Genomic DNA, 22250 nt, shown 5'->3' on the forward strand with positions numbered 1-22250 from the left:
CTCCTCCTCCTCCTCCTCCCCTTCCTCTCCTTTATTTTTCCTTCTCTTCCTGTTCCTTCTTTTATAACTCCTGAGTCTAATTAGTTGCCCATATGCACATGAGGGTATGGCAACTTCCACTAGAGCATGGACAGTCTACCAGGGGTCAGACCACAGAAGAAATCTGACTCTTCTCCTAGTAGCCATCAAGTTCCAATAAATCCTCAGCTAGGGATGGGGCCTTCTGAGTTCCCTGTTTTGTGATCTGGTGCAAGCAACCATAATGGGTGGCAATTAATAAAGAGTCTTCAACAGACCAAAGTGCACAAAACAAGTGACCTTAGAGTGCTTAGCCTTAAATGGAACATTTATATCCCATTCTTCCCTCACAAAGCTCAGGGAACATAACAGTAGAGCGGTCGGAAAGGTATTTAAGTGCCAGAAGTCAGGGATGATTGCTGTGAAATAATGTCTTTTAGTCATGATGGGGACACTGCACTCATGAACTCACAGATGCTAAAGTGTTTTTAATGAGTTTCTAATATTTCCCCCCTAGGAGTATTTTTTTTAATTGGGTAATTCACTAGATTTGTTGAAAAACAAAATAATTTGAAACAAAGATATTGGTGGTATCTAGACTACAAAAGAGCCTTTTCTAGGTCTTTACAAGAAGATATGAAAGAGAATTCTGAAAAGATGATCTTAGGAATTCCTACACTAGCTATATTAGATGTGTGTTTTCTTGGGTAGGTTTGCTATATAACATCATAATGACTTTGAGTGCAGAATCCAGAAGTTCTGTTGACTTGTGATAGCCAAGTTCCTCTGAAAGACTGTATTTTTGCTTGCAGTAAGGCAAACCTTTCAAATGATGCTTTCCTTGGCATATCTATTCTGAAAAATCAGACTTTGTTCTTCCCTTATCAACCCCTAAATTCCAAATTATCCCCCAGTCATGGTTAATCTTAATTGTCAACATGACTGTATTGAGAGACTTGTAGGAGATTAATAAAACATATGTCCAGGTATATCTATGAGGGTGTTTCCAGAGATGATTAGATCATGAGGGATGATTTCTTTACCAATGCATTAAAATTTTGAATAGATTGGGGGGTGGGAGTGGTCACTTGTGGAGCTGTGGAAGGTGGGACCTAGCTGGAGAAGTGGGTTCTTGGGGAAACACATTTTTGAGGAAAGGTGTACCTTGGAACTTGCCCCTTCCTGGTCCTGTTCCGTTTCCTGTCCACCACGATGTGAGCAACTTTGCTTAACCACATCCCACTGTCATGAGATTCTGCCTCACCTAACACCCAAGGCAACAGAACCAGAGTCAAACGTGAACTGAAACTTTTGAGACCACAAGCCAGAATAAATCCCTCCATCTGAATTCTTTCCCCTGGATATTTGCTATAGCAATGGAAGACTGACTAACACACTTTCCCTTAAACACTTCAAAATTCAAGGGAATCATATTTTATTTCTGGCAGAATTCAGAGCTGGAGAAGCAATTATACTGCTCCAAGCTCACAGGCAAATGACCATCTGATTCATCCTAGAAGGCCTCACAAACAGCGTGCATTCTTCTTCCCAGGGATTCCTGTTCTGCTGCTGGGGTAGCATCAGCTGAGGACACAGCAGGGGATGTGGCAAACTAAGTTCCCACCCTCATGAAACCTACCTCTGGGAATTTATTTTTTTTAAGTGTCAAAGAGGGAAAACTCAGGGTAACAGCTTGGCACACTTGCTCATTTTGGTTTAATACTGAATCTGCACCCAGTCTACATCTACCTAACAGCATCAGGATCCATCTTAACCATAAGAATGTCAAGGAGACATGCTCAGCTGAAATCAAGTGATTGCTGTTGAGAGTCCACAAAAGAGGACCACTTACTCCTACAAGATCAGAGCCCTTCTGGGTACTTCATGCTTCCTGGTTCCCTTCAAGCCCACCTTTCGGCCTCAGCTTTCATTACTATGCTACCAGGATCCTATATCCCTGCCAAGCGGTGCTAGTTGATAATTCTTGAATATAATATACGTCATATGTGTGTGCCTTGTGTCCTGTGCTTCTTGTTCACCTTTTTACCCATGTGCAAAAATTTTACTTTTTAAGGTTGTCTTATATACAGCTTCCTTTTTGAGGCCATTTTTTGCTTCCTTAAAAAGAACCTGACATTGCTATTATTTGAATGAAAAAATATTATATTTATTGTTATCTTTAACAATAACTGCATGTATGCCTGCATGTATATAAGCATACCCTTGTTTGCAATGACTGCAGAGATCAGAAGAAGGTGTGGATCCTTTGGAACTAGACAGATGGTTGTTAGCCACCATGTGGGTGCTGAGAACTGAATCCAGGTCTTCTGTAAGAGCAGCCAGTGGTCTGAACTGCTGAGCCATCTCTCCAGCCCCCTATTTGAAATTTTAATGTCATATTTTTAACCTCTCCACATCAAACATTTTCCATAGCTATTACTGCCTGCAAAACCTAATGTTGATGGCCTTTAACATTAGTTTTGTACATTATGTAAGGGCTTGGCAAAGTATCTTGCACAAGGTAGGAACTCAGAATGTAAGGGATTAGTGAATTACATCATCAAACTAACAGTGACACACACACACACACACACACACACACACACACACACACAATGTGCACATGGTACATGCACTCGAAAGAGAGAGATCGATTTTGTATTTTGAGAAAAGAAAACCAAGTTTAGAAAAACATAGAGAAACTGGTATAAAAAAGTAAAATCAGGTAACTTTTCAATTCCTTCCATTTATATTTCTAATTTTCTGCAATCATGAGTTTTGACATCTTAAAATAGGGATGAGGAGAAGAAGGAAGATAAAGGTGGAGGAGCATTGGACAGAGAAGGGAGTGGGAGAGAGTGAGAATAGAAATTTGAGGGGAAACACAGAAACAAAACGAAATTGCTTGTCTAAACATGACTCCAAAGCCTGGAAGGTACCCACAGAATGGGAGAGGCTGCTATAAATAGAAACGCTGGTCTTGGCTTAGCAATCATTGCCTCTGTTCTCATTAGACATAGTAAGCGGTGGCCTTGAAAAATGCCATTGGCACAGATACCATTTTTCAGGCAAAATTGTAGTTACAGACACCATGCTGAAACTTACAATGATCTAAGTTTTCTGAGGGTATACAGTTATCTCTTGGCATCTGAGGTGGATTAGTTTAGTTCCTCTGCATACCCATATTAACAGATGCTTCATTCCTTATATACACAAACCTGTATACTTCCAAAGAATCTCTAGACTACACTTCCTTGCATGGTAGGGATAGAATACAGGGAGAGAAGGTAGGACCTGAGGCAGAAGTACATGATTCTGTAGGGATGAGGAGAAGAAGGAAGATAAAGGTGGAGGAGCATTGGACAGAGAAGGGAGTGGGAGAGAGTGAGAATAGAAATTTGAGGGGCAACACAGAAACAAAACGAAATTGCTTGTCTAAACATGACTTCAAAGCCTGGAAGGTACCCACAGAATGGGAGAGGCTGCTATAAATAGAAATGCTGGTCTTGGCTTAGCAATCATTGCCTCTGTTCTCATTAGACATAGTAAGTGGTGGCCTTGAAAAATGCCATTGGCACAGATACCATTTGTCAGGCAAAACTGTAGTTACAGACACCATGCTGAAACTTACAATGATCTAAGTTTTCTGAGGGTATACAGTTATCTCTTGGCATCTGAGGTGGATTAGTTTAGTTCCTCTGCATACCCATATTAACAGATGCTTCATTCCTTATATACACAAACCTGTATACTTCCAAAGAATCTCTAGACTACACACAGCACCTAACACAAAGGAAATGTTGTATAACTACAACAGTTATTACTACATATTTTGTGTTATTTTTATTTTATTTTTATTTTTATTTTTACATTTTTCCCCTGAACATTTTCTATCTGTGGTATGTTGAGTCTCTGAATGTGGAACCTGGTACTTCAGAGGGCCAGTTGTGGAAAGTCTCATTGTATTCCAGGTTCTGAAATTACAGGTGGGCCGTGGGCTGATTCACACCCTCAGTACTTGTCTTAAAGATCAGCAAGAGCCTCTCTGCTGAATTGTCATTCTCCAACTGTGGCCAAACACTCCCCATGGGATTGGTCTTTCCTCCTGGGCCTTACTCTGTGCCACCCCTTCTGGTTTGTTCTTTGACATCCAACCCAACTGCGCCCAGTTCCTCCCCTCAACTACCTAAAGCACATCATTCATGTTTGAATACTGGATAATATTCATCCCTGAGTTATGTTCTAGATTGTACCATCCTGCTGCCAAATTCATATGTTGAAGCCCCATCCCCCAATGTGACAATATTTGGAATAAGAGAAGCAGCTAACATTAAGCGAAGTCATAAGGAAAGTGTCCTGACTTATGGAATTTGTGTCTTTGTAAGAATAGATGACAGAGAGCCTGGAGAGATGGACCAGTGGTTAAGAGCACTGACTGCTTTTGCAGAGGACCCAGGTTTGATTCCCAGCACCCACATGGTGGCTAACAACCATCCGTAACTACAGTTCCAGGGGATCCAGAAGATATCTTCTTCTGATATCTGTGGGCATTACAGGGCATAGGTATACTTACACACATTGAGGCAATACACTCATACACATTTAAAAATGAATAGATGACAGAGACTGCTTTCTTTTCCCAGCTATGTGAGAACAGAGCAAGAAGGCAGCTCTCTGTCAGCCAGGGAGAGAGCTCTCATCAGAAACTGAAATGTACCAGGCCTTGACCTTCAACTTTAACCCTCAGAACTGTGAGAAAATACATTTCTATTACATAAGAGATCTAGTGTATATTATTTTGTGTGGCAGCCCAAGTAGACTAATGCAAGTTATAAAATTCTCTCTCTCTCCCTCCCTCCCTCCCTCCCCCCTTTTCTTTTTTGAGACAGATTCTCACTATGTAGCCCTGGCTAGCCTGGAACTCTCTCTATAGATCAGGCTGGACTTGAACTCACAGAGATCTGTCTGTCTCTGCCTCCTGAATGTTGGGATCAAAGGCATGCACCAGTATCATGGATTTTTCTACTTTCCTAATTGGATTAAAACACACAAAGATTAGAAACAAAGAAAACCGATGACTTACTACCTATATAACTATAGCCAATGTCCCCAGATCTCACTCTCATCATCTGTGAGAAGGAAGCAGGAATGAATGAAATGGTTATGTACCTTGAGAACTAAATGGCACCAGAAACCTTAGCTGTTATTATTGTTACGCAACTGTGAAAGTCAGGCTGTGATGTCCAGCCACTGTGTGTTATTCTTTACTCAAGTGCCATGAATGGGGTGCCTGCTCCTCACAGGCACCTTATGCAGAAGGCACTGGTTAGTCATGCAATACTTAATATTTAGTTTCTGGGTAAGAATGCCTGGAGAAGTGATCAATGGAGACAGAAAGGCAGGAGACAGGGGGCTTTGTTCTGATCACATTTTTCCTCTGGGGTCATCCATTACTTCAAAAAATTCATTTTGAGACTCATTCACCTCAGATCACATCCATAACATAAGCTACTGGAGACTGTACTTCCAGAAAAGCAGGAATCTGATGCCTAGCAACTCCTGACCCTGCCTCACCTGCTGCTCCGCAGACTGATGATGAAGGGAAGGTTTGGAAGAGGGGAGGGACAAGGAGGTCTGAAAGAGGAGGGCTGCTCTGCTTGGCTGAAGGACAGAGAAAAATCGTAAGACACATTCTCCAAGTCGATTGTGGTTTTCCTGTTGATGTGGTAGCAAATTCCAAAAAGGAGACAGTCCAACATGTCATTCCATGATAGTGAACTTGGACGCAGCTCCTGTTCAGGCTTGTGTGTCTTCCACATTCTGCAAGGCCACTACCCACTTCTAATCGTGCTTGGTGCCTTTCAGTTGTCCAATGTTTCTTCTCACACACATGAACAGAAAGGCAGATGTTGAGAACATACTAACCACGCATAAGTCTCAATTTAGAGTTCTGGAATTCTTAGGTGATTAATTTCTTCTGACATGGCCCAGATGTCTCTAGAGTAATTAGTAACAGAACAGGGTTAATGGAGCACTTCATGGTAATGCAGATTCACTGTGGCCGATTGCTCATTTATAAAAATTAAGCAAGTCTGATGGAGTTTAGACTCAAAAAGATAGCACTAGGCATAGACACAGACATCTGTCCTGGTCTTTATCATACTTAAGAGATGACCAGGTACATGAAAAGGATGATATGTATCTTTAGGTATTTGATCCAGGCTACACGGTGCTGATGCCACAGATAACACAGATATATTTAGAGAGATACGCTCAGCCCCTCATGTACAGTCCTGTGGATAACTGACCCACTCAAGCTCCAGAGATCCTAATTGAAGTGGCCATGTGATATTAACCATTAGATAACTAAATAAATTAGAGGATGTTGTAAGTTAAGAAATTCTGTAATTTTTCTTTCTTATCTACGGGTCTGCTCTCTCTTTCATTGTGTAGGATAATGCAATGACTGGAGAAGCCTTCCTGTCTCAGAGCATTCTGTTCAATTATACTAGCAATTTTGAGGTACATAGCTCATAGCTAGCTTCATTCGTTCTTTGACAAGTCTATGACGGGTTCCTCTTTCTGTTCATTCTGCGCAGTGACTCAGGATGACATTTTAAAGGCTAGTTCCATCACAGAAACCTCGAACACCTCCAAATCCTCCTACTGCCTGGGCAATAAAATCTAAAGCTTTGCAGATCATTATCTAGTGGACTCCTGCATCCTAGTGTCACTAAATGAAGCCTTCAAATGAAGGCTAACAGCTGGGATGAAGCTCCCTAAACAGAGGGAGCCTTCATCCCAGCTGAGCCAGTTAAATTCTTGAAACATTTCTCTGAGTCTCTTATGGGGTCTTCTTTTCTGGAATCCCTTCCTCAGTTCTCCACAGATGCTCTTCCCACTGTGAAAGTGAACCAGGTATCAGTCTTCTTCAGGGGCCCTTTGTGAGGTTTCACTGACCAATATAGTAGTCCTCTGAATGGTATTTGCACTAGTACTCTGTTTCCTGTATACATAACACAGCTGTCCTTAGTATTTGTAGGGGACTTGTTCTAGGACTCCTATGGATACCACAGTCCATGCATGCTCAAGTCCCTTTTATAAAGTAGCACAATATTTGCTTAGATCCTACACATACCCTTACATATACCTTAACTAATTTCTAAATGACATATAATGCCCAACATGATGCAAATGCCAGACAAATAACTGTCACATTGCACAGTTTAAGAAATAATGGTTTAAGCTGGGCGTGGTGGCACACGCCTTTAATCCCAGCACTCAGGAGGCAGAGACAGGTGGATCTCTGTGAGTTCAAGGTCAGCCTGGTCTACATAGTGAGTTCCAGGACAGCTGGAGCTACAAGGAGACCCTGTCTCAAAAAGACCAAAAAAAAAAAAAAAGGTTAATTTTTTCCCATTCTGTGGGTTTTCTCTTCACTTCCTTGGTTGCTTCTTTTGATGTACAGAAGCTTTTTAGTTTAATGAGGTTCCATTTGTCGATTCTTGTCCTTGTTTCCTGGGCAGTTGATGTCCGGTTTAGAAAATCCTTTCCTACACCTATATCTTATAGGTTATTGCCAATATTTTCTTCTAACACTTTCAGAGTTTCAAGCTTCACATTGAGGTGTTTGACACATTTGGAGTTGACTTTTGTTCAAGGTGAAAGATAGGGTTTGAGTTTCATTCTTCTACAGATGGAGATCTAGTTTTGCCAGCACCATTTGCTGAACATGCTTTCTTTCTTCCAGTGAATATTCTTGGCCCCTTTGCCAAAGCGCAGGTGGCTGAAATTGCATGAACTCATATTTGAGTATTAAAATTTGTTCCATTGATCTACAGGTCTATTTTTGTGCCAGTACTATGTTGTTTTATGACTATAGCCCTGTAATACAATTTAAAATCTGGTATAGTAATCCCCCTGGCATTGTTCTTAGTGCTCAGGGTTGCTTTGGCTATCTGATGTCTTTTGTGCTTTCATATGAATCTTAGGATGTTTTTTTCCAACTCTGTGAAAAATGTCATGGGGATTTAGATTGGGATCTTCTGATGTCTTCCTCAATCTTTCTTTAAGGATTTAAAATTTTCATTGTAGAGGTCTTTAATGTCTTTGGTCAGGTTTATTCCAAGATATTTTATCTAACCTTCTTTATCTAACCTTCTTAGATGTTTAACAGCCATAATATGAGGCCTATATTAATTTGGACAGAGGATATAAAGGACAGTTTCTGCTCCTTTCCCTCCTAGGTCGACTACATTCCAGCATCTCTCAAAATGTCCTGTAACTGTGGTGAGTCACCTGTCCTCTTGATCAAGGAGGCCGAGGTCCACCAGATGGACCTGAACCAGTGTCCAGTCTACAAAGCAGAGGGTCAACACAGAGGAATCATTTCCTCTGTGCTTCCAAGCAAAGCCAGCCATTGTTGAGCAGGATCTTTGACTTATCTTCACATAAACAGAACTGGTAAAGCCAGGGGCTCCTCCCAAGCCCATGTTACCCCTGAGGAACAGATACTCAAATGACCTTAAGAGTAAAAATAAGTTGGTTTATCTGGGCCAATTGTAGGGTTTTAAACACCCCAAAGGAAAGTATAACCAAAGATTAATGGGGTCAATATAATTTTTTAAGAGTCCATACATATAGCTAAAGGCTACACAACAAGAAACAATGGCAGACAGGAGTTACCTTCCTTTGAGTCGTTGGCCAGGGTGGCCCAAGAGATCCCCAGACAGTAACCCAGCATAGAATTGGGACAATGAACAGCAGACCCTAATCTTATCTAAAGGAATATTGACAACTGATTGCTGCTAGATGAGGAACAGCTGATCTTCCTAAAACAAGGACTCTAGATAGGTTGACCAATTCAGGAGATGGACAAGCACTGGGGAATGGCTGGAGGTGCCGACAACACAGTGGACAGTAACAGGGATGACAGAGTATATCAGCTCCAGTGTGTGTGTGTGGGGAGGCTATGGGAGGGTGCCATTTGGGAAGTGGGTATATAGATGAATAAGATTGTGTGGGATGGTCTGTATGATATACACACAAAAAATTGACAAACTAAAAAACATATTTGAGGAGGAAGCATAAAAATGTACTTCATGTTAAATAGTAGAGTTGATAAACATTACCAGTGAAATCTACCTGATGACTTTATATCCACACTCAGGTGCCAAGGATCCAAGTGTAACCAAATGTGACTAGTAATAGTCAGATACATAGAGATTAAAGACACGTGTGCAAACATCTAAGTGTTAGTAGCATTAAAATTGTAGGAAACAGCATATTTTAAAATGAAATGGAGATCTTCTTTAAAGGGTTAAAACACATTCAGTTTTATGTCTTACAAGATTTATCCTGAGTTCAATATTGTATAACTGTATTAATTCAACTGCGAACCCAAAAATTTACAGCCACTTTTGAAAGAGATGTATCCTTGCTCTGGAATGTGTTACTGAATATGTTAAAGCTGTAATGAAATACTTCTTCTAATCATGTGGTTAAATTTAAAAAAATTTAAAAATTAAAATAAAAAACCCTACAAAAGGAAATAATGGTTAAAAAGTCTTGTGCCTATTTAGTACAGAAGGATTGAAAAATATATTTTTTTGATCTGTGGTTGGCTGTAGAACCCATGGACACAGAGGCCTGGTGGTTCATGAACCTAGCACGGAGTTGTGTTCACTTTGATAAAACTACAGTCTTCTGATATGTATTACATGTATGTGCAGGAGTTTATTTTGCATATCATTTAATCTTTCTTTAGGGAAATTTGTTATTGAAGGTTTAAAAGTAGTTTTGGCTTCGTAGTTCTAATCCTAGAAATATTCTTAGGAAAACAGAGATATTGAAAATACATATGCAAGCTATTATGGATGCCTGATGCTATATTTTTTTTTAACAACAGAGAATATGGGAGAGCCCCCTTAGCCCATACCAAGTAGCTAGTGAAACTGTGCACAGAATATTTGCTCCATGATATAGGTCACGCTATAATGCTAAATGCAAAGAGCAGGTGGGAACAGAAGAGAGAAGACAATAGTTTGACCTTTGCTGGACAGTAGCTATATGTCTTCAAGAATGTCTTTTTCCTTCGTGATTTTCTGTGAATTAAAACTTGGGGGCACTCAGCTAACATGTTATTGATGTGGTGAATGGTTCCTAGATGGACACTGGTCTTTCTACACCACAAATATCTAGCTGGGATGGACCGGGACGTTGGTAGAGTAGTTTGGCACAGTCTGTGTTGAAGGTGGACTCTATAATCTCAGCACCACATGAGTGCTGTCCTGCTACTGTGGGCACAGTTGCTGCTGTCCTAGCAGGTGAGAAACCCTGGCTCCAATCCTGCCTCTACTGCAGAGTTCTGCTAGCCCTGGTGAAGTCGTTTACTTGTTGATTCTCAGTTTCTCTAGCACAAGATAGGTAAGTATTCCTCTCCACTTCCATCCCCATTACACTAGAAATGCTACAGAGCTCACATAGATTCTATTTGTGAAACCTGTAAGTTCCTGTAAAACTATACTGTAAAAAAGCAGCTCATAAGGGTCAACTAGGTTTATAATCTTTAAATCTTATTGTATCATGTATGGCAAAATGCAATTTCATTACGTAACCAACTTAATACTTGTGGGTACATTCATTAATGATACAGAAGTGAAAATACAGAAAACATTTTAAGGCAACATTGCTAAGCTTGCTCTTTCTCCAAAAGGATTTCCCACATACTTGGAGGATTATTTTACTGCCTTTGCTTTTTGAGACAGGGTCTCATGCAGCTCAGGCCGACCTCTAACTTGCTATAGTAGCTGAGGATGATCTTGACTTTCCGATCTTCCTGCCTCTACTTCCCAAGTGCTGGGATTATAGGTATGTACCACAGTGTCTGGCCTTTTTATTTTTTATGAAAACTGATAATAAATGAATCAAATGAACTTCAACTGCAGAAATATACCAGGCTCTAGATCAACTTAAAGATAAAACATTTAAAGCCTCAAGAAACTCATTATGAAGGAAGCAAAGCAGTTTTCTTTGTCTCTGAAAACATTTTGACATTGAATCTAATTTTCCCAGATGGGCAAGAATCTTCCATTGGTCACATAAATACAATGTACATATTTACAGATACACATATTACAGATACACTGAAGTTTCTTGGCATATGGCTGGCGAATGTATATCAAATGCTTCTAGACAGAGAAACGTAAACATTGGTCATGACCTCATATACCAACACACAAAAACACAAAACCCAAACACCCATGGGGCCACCTCCCCCAGAGATACCTATTTAGGCCTCACATAAAAAGAACAAGAGAGAAAGAAATTATCCCGTGAAGGGAAGGAAGGACTGTGCATCTCAGAGGATGCTGGACTCACCTGTTAAGTGGTTGGCAATCCGGGCAGTGGGCTTGGGAGGCAGGGCCGGGGGCTGCTTGAGGAGGGACAGCTGCCTCACTGGGGTCTCTTCATGGTCTCCAGGGAAAGCGGCAGGTTTTTTGGGGGGCAGGAGCAGGACTGGTTTGGCTGAAGGATCTTGGGACAGGAGGACTCCAGACTCACTGGCAGAGGGACTCTCTTCAGACACTGAGGGGACAACCACATGATACACAGGAGACATTACACAAACACAGTGCAGGTGGGGCTGGCAGGGGTCAGCCAGGGACATAGGACAGGGACACTGGCAGGCCAGCAAGACAGCAAAGTTCTGCCTGCTGCAGGCCACCATGGGCACATGGAGAGCTAAAGCAAGGGCATAGGAAATTCAAGAAAGCAGGTGAGGTGGTAAAAGATAGAGGGGGGTGGGCAGAGGAAGAAAGAGGAGAAAGGTAGAGGGCACAAGAGGGAGAAAGAGGACATTTTGTCATGAGGAACATCACCATTTCAACCTGAGCATTTATCATACAACATCTACAGATGCTCTGCAATGCGACTCAAGGGACCACAGGCACAATCAACAGGATGGTAAGCACAGTAGGTCAAGGATAAGAGTGCCCTAAACTGAACAAGAAGAACCAAATGCCTGCACCTTCACTTGGGCCTGTGAACCCTTTGCTGAGGAAGAAAGACAGGATCTAAACTAGAAGAGAGTCTTGCTTTTGTCCGCTGGGTCTTGCTCTGTCCTGGCTCTCTGATCTGGGACACCAGGTGGCAGCCTGTAGTCACAGGCTTCAGTGGCTGTTCACCCGAGCTCTGGAATGGTCATCAGGACTGAGTGTCAGTCTCCCAGGGAGGATTCCAGTATTGGGGATACTCTCTCGCCCTGCCAGACCCTATAAATTCAGAGGAAGCTGAGGATACAGAGAGGCTGCACTTTGGTTTTTGAGACAGGGTCTCCCTGTAGCTCCAGCTGGCCCAGAACTCACTATGTAGGCCAGGCTGGCCTCAAACTCACAGAGATCCACCTGCCTCTGCATCCTGAGTGCTGGGATTTAAGGCAAGAGCCACATATCCACCTTTTTGTTTCCTTCCTTCCTGCTTGACAGACTCACTGTTGTCTTTATTTCTTCTCTATCCTTCCCCTTCCTCCTTCCCTCCCTCCCCTAGTCCTTTTCCTTTTTATTTTTCCAAGAGAGGGTCTCATGCATTCCAGATTGCTTCAAACTCACCCTGTAGTGGAAGATCACCTTGTACTTCTGATTCTCCTGCCTTCACCTCTTGAATGCTGGAATTCCAAGGCATGTGCCACTCTGTCTGACTTACGTGGTACTAGGGACTGAACCCAGGGCATTCGGCATGATAGGCAAGCACCATACCGAGTCACATCCCTGGCTCCCATTGTCTTGTTCCAAACCTCTCCATTCTTTCCTCACTCCCACCCCCAGTTTCTCTTTGCTTTGGATCTGACTCTTCTTTTTCCCACGGGAGTCTCCTGATTGGCTCCTTTGATGAACTATCCTGGAGTGGAAGCCCACACCCTTCTACCAAGCAGGCAGTCTGGGTAGTAAGAATGAAACTCTGCGACTTTACTGACAGATTTCACTAAAACAATCTAATCCATTGGATGGTCAAAGGAAAGTTGGATTGAAAATGAAAAATTCAGAGGTCTTGTTCAAAAACTCTCTCTCTCTAGTGGGCAAAATCTAAGTCAATTGCCTGGCCTGCTTCTCATGGCTGCTACAGGGAGGAAGCTAAGGAGCGATGCCTTCCTGCCCTGCTGTTCTTCTTCTTCCATCAAGGAGCAATGTCTACACAGCAGTGCAACCCTGTGAAGACTCCCCAGAAGCACTGGGTTCTCCCCACCTCAAGGGATGTTCTCATCAGTGTTAGCAATGGAGGGAGCAACAGCTGGCCATGTCCCACGGCAAAGTAGGGGAGCCAGCTTAGGGAAACAGCCTCTCCTCCCTTCTCCCACATGCACCTGTGTGTGCAGATGCTGCAGGCGTGGGCACCAGGGCTGTGGTCTTTCCACTCACACTCCAGACAGTCCCATAGGATCCTTCTCCAGGCCCCTCTCCTGGCAACATATGCTGTTCCTCTCTATTGCTAGGGACTCATCTTTAGTATGACTCTGTACCTCTAAGAGCTGCAAGTTAGCCACTTAGGTGACAGAGGACCAAAGAGGGAGGTAATAATCAGATGGCATTCAAACTCATCTATAGGCAAGCCCCAGTTTAACCAGGAAATTATATACAATTTAATGAAGAGTTAAATTAGCTGACTGTATCCAGTAAATTCACTAAATTGATGCAATCACTGATCCATATATTGGGACTAGAAATTAAACAGTGTGGCCAGGCCTTTTGAACAGGTGAGTTAGAGAGACACCATAGAGAGATATAGGATTCTATTTACCTTAACAGAGACAAGTATTAGAAAACAAAACAAAACAATGATATTTTAATCTGTCACTATCATAAACAAGTTATAACTCCTTCCAAGTGTTTAAGTCACAAGTGTTTTAAAAGCACTTGTAAGATGATATGTTTAAGTATCATCCATATTTTCCTGTGCTCAGTTATTCATGAGTAACTGTAAGGTCAATTTCACCATTCTCAGACCTTTATGCTCTGATTGATTAAAAGAGAAACTCCAAGTCCTGCCAGGATGGTGTGACACCCTGGGGACCCACCCAATGCCTCTGCCCAGTCAGTACCTGGTCCATCCATGATGTCTGAAGCTTGGAGCACCTCATATGAGCAGGGGTCCCTGGGCATTGGGACCGGCTCCATTTCTGACAGGGCAGGCAGGGACAGTTGGCTGGAGCTCAGGGACTGCCCATTTTCCAGGGAGTCATCTTCATTGGATATGGAGAGCTCCCCATCTGTGGGAGAGAAGGAGATGAAGGTGTTAGACAAGGTCAATCCTCCAGGAGAGGGACATTCAAAACTGCTAACGAGTCTAGATGCTCTGAGCCATCTTTATCAAGGTCAGTATTTGCATTTGATGTCAGCCCTTTCGCTCTTAAGTCATTTGTCTTTAGAGACAGGCTGTCTGAGATTCTGGGAAATACTCTCCAACCACCACAGCGACCCGCCCCTTTTCTCTCCATCCATTTTATCATAATCTATATGATGTTCTATGTATTTCTTGTTTTCTTTTAATTTTTGTTTTATGTATATGAGTGTTTTGCCTGCATGTAAGTGCATCAGATGTGTGCAGTGCCCTTGGAGGCCAGAAGAGGGCGCCAGATCTCCTGGAGCGAAGTTATGACAGTTGTTAGGGGTCATGTGGGTGCTGGGAACAAAACTTGTGTCCTGCGGAAGAGCAACCACTGCTCTTAACCACTGAGTTATCCCTCCAGCTCCCGATATATTTTATTTTTGATTATGCATATTTGTATGTGTCTGTGTGTGGGTATGCACATGTGAGTACAAGTGCCCTTGGGGGCCTGAAGAGGGCATTGGATCCCCTGGAACTGGAGTTATAGGCAGTTGTGAGCTGCCCAATGTGGGTGCTGGGAACTGAACTCAGGTCCTCTGCAAGAGCAGCCAGTGCTCTTAACCACTGAGCTACCTCTCCAGCTGCTACTTTTTTCTTCATGGAAATGAATGAAAATGATTTATTTTTACTTTTAAAAAATATTTTATTTATTATTTTCATTTTATGAGTGTATTGCCCGCCTGTATGTAAGTGCACTCATGTTGTGTGATGCCCAGAGAGATCAGAAGAGGGTGTCAGGTTCCCTGAAACTGGAGTTACGGACAGTTATTAGCCACCATGTGAGTGATGGGAACCCAACCCAGGTACCCTGCAAGAGCAGTCAGTGCTCTTAACTGCTGAGTTATCTCTCTAGACCCAGAAAATTATTTTTTCCTTTTAATTTTTAGAAGCTTGGAGAAACTCAGTAGGCAACAGAGACTGAAAAGCCAAGATTGAGAATTCCTAGGTAAGGGAGCACAGGGCTTCATGCCACTTAGGAAGCAGTGGTAACATAGCACTCTGAAGTCCAGGGAAGGGAGTGGTCCATCTTATTTACCGCTGCCCTCATTCAATTTCTGGAGGGGGATAAGCATTTAAGAAAAATCTAGAACCTCTACCCAACAAGCTGTGGCAGTCCAAGGCAGCTGGGAAATGCCAAGAATTCTTTCAGTGCCAAACTACCAACCACATCAATTTAGATTCTGCTTGAAGCTCAGTCACCCAAAGGACTGAGGGCTGAAACTGTGATAGAGGATCAAAGACTCCCATTCAATGGGCATTTGTGAGATCAAAACTCCCCCCAGTGTGATTTCATCTTAGCCCAGGGGAGTCTTAGATAATTGAACGTTAAAGCCAAATTAATTTTTCAAGAGAACTGAAAGCTATTTCAGTCAGATGAATAAACACCCGATGAAAGACAAATTGTGCTTACTCAGAAACACAGAGCCCAGCAAAGCAATGTCCTGACTTGAAACCGGAAGAGAAAGGCCCGTGGAAAAGGAGCAGAAGGTGGCTCTAAGGTTAAGCCTTTCCTTTGACTATATTGCTCTCAAGAGTTGTGATTTTATACGTCCGTATCTGGTAGCAAGAAATCCTTCAGCCCACTCCATTAGAACTTCCCCAATAAAATTGATGTTTTCCAGAGTAATCTACAAACCAAAAGGCTGCAATTTGCATGTGGTTCAAGAATCTATAGTATTTGACCTAGATCTTCTATAAACATTAAAAAATATAATAAATATCTAAAAACTCATTGAGGCAGACAGACACAGACTGTCGTGGCTTTTGAAGGCTAGGGCTGGATTTTCTCCTCTTTTCATTCAGCCTTTATGCAAACTCCAAACGGTAGACTCTATAAGTGGAATGAAAGATATGTTACTACTACTACTAAGAACCAAAGGCAGTGTAGGCCTGACGGCCAGCTGTGGAAATGACACAGCCGAGCTGTGACTCTGAGGGATGGGTTGGTATGTGTTGATGCATCGTTATGGTGGAGCTCCCAGTCATCTCAATATGCTTTTATTCACTGTGTTCAAACTGATGTCTTGGGAAGTTGGTGGAATAAAGACCATTCAGTTTGGTGCATCTCAAGGAGACCACTCTGAGTCTTGATGCTCCAAGCATATTGAGAAAGAGCGTGAAGAGGAAAGGGTCTCAGTACAAGCGCCAAGTTTGGCTTCTTTGGGGCGCGGATGCAATTGAATGATGGCTGCCCCATTTTGACAGCTGTAATACCGTACAAGCAACAGTGGGAAAAAAGATGCAACTATAGCTGAATTTCTTCAAACTCTGCTGTGAACACTCGGCTTCATGAAGGCAGCTTGTTTATAGTGTTGCTAGAGGCTTTGCTAACTTAGAAGCCATATCTCTCCCTCCTCTCAGGCTGTCTTCACTCCCCCAAGCTGGAGCTCCCTGTGCATGGGAAAGGAACTTTCTAGGTCACAAAGTCCAAATCACTTTGCTGAGGGATTAATCTTGGGAATTCCATTGTTGTTACTGATAAATACACATTTCTTTTGAAAAATAAAAAATGGGCAAAGAAACAAAAGATGCTAATCACAGTCCAAGCCTACCTAACAGGAGCAATTTCCTCTTTCTGTTCATATTTTGATGGCTATAATCCTACTTATTAAAATTTTGTGTCTGTTTTTGTTTTTTGTTTGCTTGTTTGTAATTCTAGCTGGCCTGAAAACTTCTTACCTAGTTGAGATTGGTGTTCTGAAACTCATAGAGATCTGCTTAGTTCTGTCTCCCAAGTGCTAGGGTTAATTGTGTCTTACTATTGTAAGAAAAATTTGCATAAGCACTTTATAAATTATACTGGATGAATATAGAGACATTTACTTTGCTGTCTTCCTTATGATTAGTCACAAAGCGATATCCAATGTTTTATGAAAAATATCTTATTTTTATAAAAATTATTGAGAAGACCATCTTCCTATTCAGAATTTTTTTTGTAGTTGGAATTCTAATGTCTAGTGACAGATAAATGGTTCTTGTAAAATTTTATAAAGGGTGTTTTAATTTACAGTTACCAGTAATTTGTAGACCATACACATTTTAGCTTTTTGTAATTTCTTCAATACTGTCATCGATAACTATGTTTATCTGCCTACCTATCTGTCTCCATCTTCCCAACTACCTACCCACCCACCCACCCACCCATCCATCTACCCATCTATCCATCCATCCATCCATCTATCCATCCATGCACCCACCTATTCATTTGTTCATCCATCCACCCATCCATCTATCCACTCAGCATCCATCTGTCCATCCATCTATGCATCCACCCATCCATCCATCCACCCATCCATCCATCAATCCATCCATCCATCCATGCATGCATGCATGCATGCATGCATGCATACACCTACCTATTCATTTATTCATCATCTACCCACCATCTATCCATACATGCGCCCACCTATTCATTTGTTCATCCATCCACCCATCCATCTATCCACTCAGCATCCATCTGTCCATCCATCTATGCATCCACCCATCCATCCATCCATCTATCCATCCATGTCCCCACCTATTCATTTGTTCATCCATCCACCCATCCATCTATCCACTCAGCATCCATCTGTCCATCCATCTATGCATCCACCCATCCATCCATCCATCTATCCATCCATGTCCCCACCTATTCATTTGTTCATCCATCCACCCATCCATCTATCTACTCAGCATCCATCTGTCCATCCATCTATGCATCCACCCATCCATCCATCCATCTATCCATCCATGTCCCCACCTATTCATTTGTTCATCCATCCACCCATCCACCTATCCACTTGGTATCCATCTATCCACTTGACGTCCATCTACCTGTCCATCCATCCATCCATCCAGCCAGCCACCTGTCTGCCTGTCTTTCTATCTACAAAGGCACATATATGTAATTTAGTAGAAACGAAAACTATTTAATAGGTATGACAAATTAATCTTATTTATGACCAAGATGGGTAGTGACAAAAGTGAAAATCATTTGCTGCTTGGGAGGGGTGAATATGATTGAGATATGCTTGTATGCATGTATGAAATTCTCAAATAAATAAAAATATATTTAAAAGAATCATATTGCTACCTTTAAGGTGAGAAAAACAAAGGAAAGTAGAAACTGTAATTGACTCCATATACTATCTTACCATCAAGCTATGAAATTGCTGGGAATTCTTTTTTTTTGAAATTTCTTTTATGCGTATGAGCATTTTGCCTGCATGTATGTAGGTGCACCATGTGCATGCGATGCCTGTGGAGGCCAGAAGAGGGCATTGGGTGCCATGGAAATGGCACATGATGATCTGCAATCTTAAGTTTCCTAGAATTAGTAAGAGGTGAGCAAGAGGAAGGGAGAAGGCAGGAGGACAAGATGATGGTTAGTTTTACACCTTGGTGGATGAGAATCACTGTGGAAAGAAACATTCATTGTCTGTGAGTTTAACCTAGAATTAACCTAGATTAGGTTAATTGGGGTGGGAAGACCCACCTAATGTGGAGGCAGCACTCCATGGGCTGGGGGCCTGGATTGAACAATGAGGGGGAAGTAAGCTAGGCACCAGCATTCATCGCAAAATAACTTCTGGCCAATTAAATTTGCTCAAAGCTCAAGCTAATTAAAGTTTATTTCTAGATGAATGTCACCATGAGGAATAAGACAGAAACTCAAGTTCTTATGGACACTCACATAACAATAGCTTCTACTGAAAAAAAAGTTACTTGAAAATGGAAGCTTTTGTTTTGAGATGAAAATCCCTTTGTGACTGACTAATCATACGGAAGACACTGTGTTCAGGGTCCTTTGGAATTTGAGATAAACAGTATCCGTTCTAATTCTAAAAAACTATTTTAGTAGTGTTAAGCTCACCACTGAATCTGATTTTCTAAGCTATGAATTATGGCTTAAACAAAAACTTATGTTCACAACTATATTTCTAGTGGTATAAAAAAGCTTTGTTTAATAAATTACAGTTGAATATGAGTATGGAGAAGAATTATTTTATTTACACATATATAGAAACACTACTTCAATAAATTTCATATGCATAAAAACTAAATATAAAGTTTCAAACTAGAATGAATAAAAATAGAAAACGTAGAACAGTAAAAATTACATATATATATATATTCGGTCTGCACAAGAGGGAAGCCAGATGGACAATTCTGACTTACAGAAGTTTCTGATTTTTAATTTGCAAACAGGAATGCTGCCAAACGAAGAAAAGCAGCGACATAATGGGAAAACGGGAGCCAAATATAGCCCACAAAAGAACAAAACATTCTAAGTAGAAGGAATATTTGTTCAGGTAAATAAAAACTGAGTCCCAGGTGCCACTTTGAAAATGTCTGACCTTGCAGGGAGCGGGAGAAATGTATATGGAGTGACCACGTGGGTGACGCTGACACACAAATGTGTATCTGGTATAACGTCAAGCATAACAGCAGCAACAGAGAACAATGTGCACATGCCGGATATAATGGAATTAAAACAGAAGATGCATGTAGGTTGCCAGAGTTCTGTAGGGAATCTGGTATGACATAAGTAGCTGTTCCCCTGTAATGATGTACATATTTATTTATTTATTTTGTGTGTAATTGTATATGAATGTGTTTTCATGTGTACAGAGGTGCAAGTATGTGTATGTACGTGTGAAGGCCAGAGGTCAACCTTGGGTAGTATTCCTTAAGAATTCTCTACCTTGGTTTTTGAGACAGTCTCTCACTGGCCTGGAACTCTTGCATAGGCTAGGCTTACAGGCCAGCAAGCCCCAGGAAGCTGCCTGGCTTTACATCCCCAGTGCAGTGCTGGGGTTACTAGTCTAGGCCCCAGGGTTCAGCTTTTATATATGGGTTCTGGTTATTAAACTCAGGTCCTCATGCTTGCACAGCAAGCACTTTACTGACTCAGTGATCTCCCAGCCTGCTTATGCTTATCAACAGCCCAACATGGACAAAAGAAGGGCTTGGAATGCCCCACCCCTAGCTGAGAACTACTGAAAGTTGATGGCTGCTGGGGGAGAAAAAGTCAGTTTTCTTCAGGGCTGTGTCCCATGCAGGTTGTTCATGCTCCAGTAGATGGCCCTACACCCATGGGTTATCCTAATTGGACATAGGGGCAACACTAATTACACTCTGTGGGTTGTAAAAAGAAAAAGGAAAGGAGGAATAGAAGAAGGGGAAGAGGAGGAGGAGGAGGAAGAGGAGGAGGAAGAGAAGGAGGAGGAGGAGGTCGCTATCACCAAGGACATAAAGTTGGAGGGGGAAGGGGACTCCAGGAAGAGTTGAGAGGGGGAGTGGAGGTAGATAGAATTTAAATACATCATTTGTACGTATGAAACTATTGAAGGATAAAAACAAAATTGTTTTCATATTCTGGAAAAAATCCACAAAAATGTACACAGAACTTTATTAAGTTAAATGCAAAACCAAAATCAAAACAAAATGAAACAAACACCTTCCATTCTGCCCCAAGCCCCCACTGCTTTTATTAGAAAGAAAAACATTTCTCACTTCCCTGGCTTCCATCAGAAGGACTTTCCCCACGTGTTCCTGCTTCTTGCTCAGTTCCTGATTCTCCACAGAGTTAGCGCATCAGTAAGACACAAACACTTGTTCCCATTCCCCTGCTGGGCAGAGCTTCAAGCCAAGTTTTTCTTCACACCCTGAACCAGTGTTAATTCGAGATAGACTCTCTCCTGCCACCTGATTTGAGGTGTCTGGGCTTGGGAACAGGAGAATTATCAGGCCCATCAGCAACTTTGCCAAGATCATCTAGTACTAGTAATCATGGTGAGACCCTACTTGGATGTCCTATTTATATCAGCTCCCAAATGGTCCACAGGCTCAGAGATGGAGAGAGTCCCTCAAATCCTGAATGATTTGTAGAGCTGAGGAAAGAGAATGTTTTTTCCTTATTAGGTAGAAAGAAACAGAAGGTGCCACTGATGGGCAACAGAAAGAAGATGCTGGGAACCATCCTCTCCTAGGAAGTCCTAGGGTGCTGGGGAGAACACCAACTCAATCTCAGGAGACATGGTAGGAAGAGAAGGGCAAGAAGAACAGAAAGGAGCCGGCCTCAGAGTGTGGGAAAAATTTATGTCGTTCTGGCCTTCACTAGCTTGCAACAAGCTCCTTTGCTTCTGGAGACCTGGATTTCTTCCTTTTAAACAAAAGGATTGCATTAGATAATGCGTAACTTCCAGAATTCCCATGAATGGGGCGCCAGGGACATGGAAACCCCTTAATACTTGTAAATCAGCCTAAAATGCAAATGAGCCAAACAGCTAAGCATTTTATTTAGGTTTTCCTTTACTCTGGACAGAGAACAGCAAGAAGTGGGAAGTCAATGGATAAATTTCTGACTTACTACAGCTAAATAGTTTTAGATTCTTATGTAAAAAAAATCTAGTAAATTTTTAGTGTAGATCTAGAGTATTATATTCCTTATATAAAAAGCCTCTGTTCACAGCAGAAGATGGGGCGGAAGATAGGAAAGGAGGGAGGAACATTTTTGGAGCATCTTCAATGCCAAGTACTTTACTGGACATTTTATTTATGATGGTAATAATAAAACCCTTCAAACAGCAGTGCTGAAATTTACCCATGCCAGGTTCTATCTTCGCATTTCTTCCTCTCCATTCCCCTTCCCTCTTTTCCTCTCTTTTCTCCTTTCTTCCCTGTTCCTTCTCTTCTCCTTCCTCTTCCTCCTCCTTCTCTTCTTCCCCCCTCTCCATTTCTTTCCCCCATTCTCTTCTCCTCTCATATCTATCTATCTATCTATCTATCTATCTATCATCTATCTATCTATCTATCATCTATCATCTATCATCTATCTATCTATCATCTATCTATCTATCATCTATCTT

The 22250-nt window shown here is 41.8% G+C and overlaps 1 protein-coding gene across 10 annotated transcripts in view; it reads right to left on the reverse strand.

The window, feature by feature from the left end:
- The window catches only part of Phactr1 (phosphatase and actin regulator 1), a 580961-nt gene that overhangs the window by 112643 nt on the left and 446068 nt on the right, over positions 1 to 22250 (reverse strand). For 8 of the 10 annotated variants that reach the window (XM_017797761.2, XM_017797762.2, XM_017797760.2 and 5 more), the window contains 2 exons: positions 14114 to 14281; positions 11398 to 11604 (listed from right to left, as the gene is read on the reverse strand). In XM_017797761.2, coding sequence (XP_017653250.1) covers positions 11398 to 11604; positions 14114 to 14281 — 375 coding nt within the window. The remainder of the gene's footprint in view (positions 1 to 11397; positions 11605 to 14113; positions 14282 to 22250) is intronic. The other 2 variants (XM_017797765.2, XM_017797764.2) reach the window with 1 other exon arrangement.

Source organism: Nannospalax galili, unplaced genomic scaffold, assembly GCF_000622305.1.
Source record: "Nannospalax galili isolate Female #2095 unplaced genomic scaffold, S.galili_v1.0 scaffold72, whole genome shotgun sequence".
Taxonomy (NCBI): domain Eukaryota; kingdom Metazoa; phylum Chordata; class Mammalia; order Rodentia; family Spalacidae; genus Nannospalax; species Nannospalax galili.